Source organism: Micropterus dolomieu, linkage group LG22, assembly GCF_021292245.1.
Source record: "Micropterus dolomieu isolate WLL.071019.BEF.003 ecotype Adirondacks linkage group LG22, ASM2129224v1, whole genome shotgun sequence".
In the NCBI taxonomy this organism is placed as follows: Eukaryota; Metazoa; Chordata; class Actinopteri; order Centrarchiformes; family Centrarchidae; genus Micropterus; species Micropterus dolomieu.
Window position 1 is genome coordinate 2,691,180 of NC_060171.1, and position 2,903 is coordinate 2,694,082.

The 2,903-nt window shown below is 47.2% G+C and overlaps 1 protein-coding gene across 1 annotated transcript in view; it reads left to right on the forward strand.

The window, feature by feature from the left end:
- The window catches only part of LOC123961926 (BTB/POZ domain-containing protein kctd15-like), a 12,779-nt gene that overhangs the window by 4,504 nt on the left and 5,372 nt on the right, over positions 1-2,903 (forward strand). Inside the window, exon 3 of the mRNA XM_046037733.1 lies at positions 1,238-1,382. Within this exon, the coding sequence (XP_045893689.1) occupies positions 1,238-1,382 (145 nt within the window). The remainder of the gene's footprint in view (positions 1-1,237; positions 1,383-2,903) is intronic.

Sequence of the window (2,903 nt, forward strand, 5' to 3'; positions counted from 1 at the left end):
GGGGACGAAGGGATGAAGGAGGAGGAGAGAGGGGACGAGGAGGGAGAAGGAGGGAGACAGGGGAGAAGGGAGGGAGACAAAGGGATGAAGGAGGAGGAGGAGGGAGGAGAGAGGGGACGAGGAAGGAGGGGAGGAGGAGGAGGAGAGAGGGGACGAGGAGGGAGGAGACGAAGGGATGAAGGAGGAGGAAGGAGATGAGGAGGTTAGGAGGGGGGAGAGAGGGGACGAAGGGATGAAGGAGGAGGAGGAGGGAGAAGACGAAGAGGGAGACGGGACGAGGAGGGAGGGAGACAGGGGAGGAGGAGGGAGGGGGGGAGGAGGAGGAGGAGAGAGGGGACGAAGGGATGAAGAAGGAGGAGGAGGAGGGAGGGGACGAAGAGGGAGACGGGGGAGGAGGAGGGAGGGGACGAAGAGGGAGACGGGGGACGAGGAGGAAGGAGAGCGGGGACGAAGGGATGAAGGAGGAGGAGAGAGGGGACGAGGAGGGAGGAGAGAGGGGATGAGGAGGGAGGAGGAGGAAGGAGAGAGGGGACAAAGGGATGAAGGAGGAGGAGAGAGGGGACGAGGAGGGAGGAGGAGGGAGACAAAGGGATGAAGGAGGAGGAGGAGGGAGGAGAGAGGGGACGAGGAAGGAGGGGAGGAGGAGGAGGAGAGAGGGGACGAAGGGATGGAGGAGGAGGGAGGAGAGAGGAGGAGAGAGGGGACGAAGGGACGAAGGAGGAGGGAGGAGAGAGGAGGAGAGAGGGGACGAAGGGATGAAGGAGGAGGGAGGAGGAGAGAATTGATGACGTGAACATGATTCTTTTCCTTCTGGATCAATCAGCTGATTATTTCCTCCGTCAGTCGATTGGCTGGTTTGTAAAGATTCTCCGTCACAGGTCCTCAGAGCGAAACGTTCATCTAATTCACGATCAACCATTTTATTATTCTCCAACGGTCAGAGCAGTTTTCTGTAAATCGATCAATCGTCTCATCTCGTTCATCTTCATGTTTGAGCAGACAAACGTTTCCTCAGACGGCTGCTCGCCGTACTTTCCGTCAGACCGGAGGAAACGGAGCAGCTGGGGACAACTTCCAGCGGCAGATGAATCTACATGTGGGGCTGTAGTGAGTGTTTGGGGCAACAGGGCGGTGAATGTGGGTCAGAATAAAGGACAGAGTGATGAAGGATCGTGTGACCCGGGGCGGCAGCGAGGCTCCCCGGTGGCGTGACTTCCTGTTGTTCTGCTCTCCGCAGGATCAGTCGCCTGTTCAACGGCACCGAGCCCATCGTGCTGGACAGTCTGAAGCAGCACTACTTCATCGACAGAGACGGAGACATCTTCCGCTATATCCTCAGCTTCCTGCGCACCTGCAAGCTGCTGCTGCCGGAAGACTTCAAGGTGAGCGAGCTGGAAACACGACACTAACGATCCACCTGGGAACGCAGGATCCGTCCGGCGACCTCATCATCACTCTGAAGCTACAGTGTGCAGCTAACTGAAGTGTGACCGCGTTAACGGCTGCAGTCTTAAAGAACGTGCAGAGCTGCTGGCGGAGCAGAGGAAGTAGAACACCTGAGGCATGCTGGGAAACGTGTTCGTTCACATGCGGGTGTAGTTTGTTAGCGGACGATAAAAAATAAAGACATAAACAACAACAAGTTTTCAAGTCCAAATTATATCATCATTTTAAATAAACACATACAAAATAGAATTCACCATTTGGCCAAAACGTCCAAAAGTGGCGCCGCTTATTGAGCTTTGTCACTGGCATCAGTTTGTTTACAGTCAATCAGTCACAGTTATCACCAACAGGACCTGAAGGCAACATGAGTCTTCTGTCTTCTTTGTTGGGGTGTCACTCATGATTCCACGCCCCTCTCAGTTGAAGCCACGCCCCCTCCGCAAAATCAGGGCCAAAAGTCTGAAACTGAAAAAAAAAAAAAACTTATCTAAAAAAAATTTGATTAAAAAGTGGAACTTAAAACAATTAGTCCTCAATTATCAAAATTTATAAAAGTGAAAGATTAAAATTTATAATTTATTCAAAATAATTCCATAATTTAATCAACATTTTATTTAAACTGAAAACAAAACACTTAAACACTTATTTTTATTTTGATTACATGGTTTTATTTTTCAAGTTTAAGACCAAAACTTAAATGTTCAATTACAAGTTGTAATTTTTCTCTTACAGTTTTTTTTTCTTCTTTCAAATTAGCAAAACATTTGGCCCTGATTTAGCTCCATAAGTGGACAGATGGATTTTCAGCCACAGAACAAAATATACAAGAAATATATAATTAAAATCTGGCTACAAGGATCTCTAACATTCTGTGTAGTTGAAAAATATTTTTTTCCAAATCCAGTTTTCTGAGAATAAAAGGATTTTACAGTTATTGCTGATCTTGCATCTGCACGTCCCTCCCATACTTTTGAACTTTATGATGCAGTGTGTCAAAATGACAGAGCTGTAAAACCTGAACCCGGTCTTGTGCTCAGTCCTGGCTCTGGGACTACACAAATCAGTACTTAGTTTGTCTGTTAAGATATTTATTGTGTTGAAGAAAACAGATTTAACTTAATTTTCCTGCTGCACAATAGTTGAAAACAGATTTAATCTCAGGTTTGTTCTGAGCAGAGAGAAAAGTTTAAACCACATTAACTTTCAGTGAGGAGCAGAAACTGAATGATTTGACATTTATCCTGATAATTCTTGATATCTAATGATGTGAAAGGTTTTATCATGACAACATGTGCTAACTGACCTTTCATCAAGTAAACCAGAACCACAGTGATAAAACAGCTGGGAGTCGTTCAGGAACGTTTCTCAGTTAAACAGGGACCAGGATAAAAACCGCAGGGACAGAAGTCGTCGACCTTCGTGACGTTCTCCTCGTTAAGTTCAACAAACAGCATTCT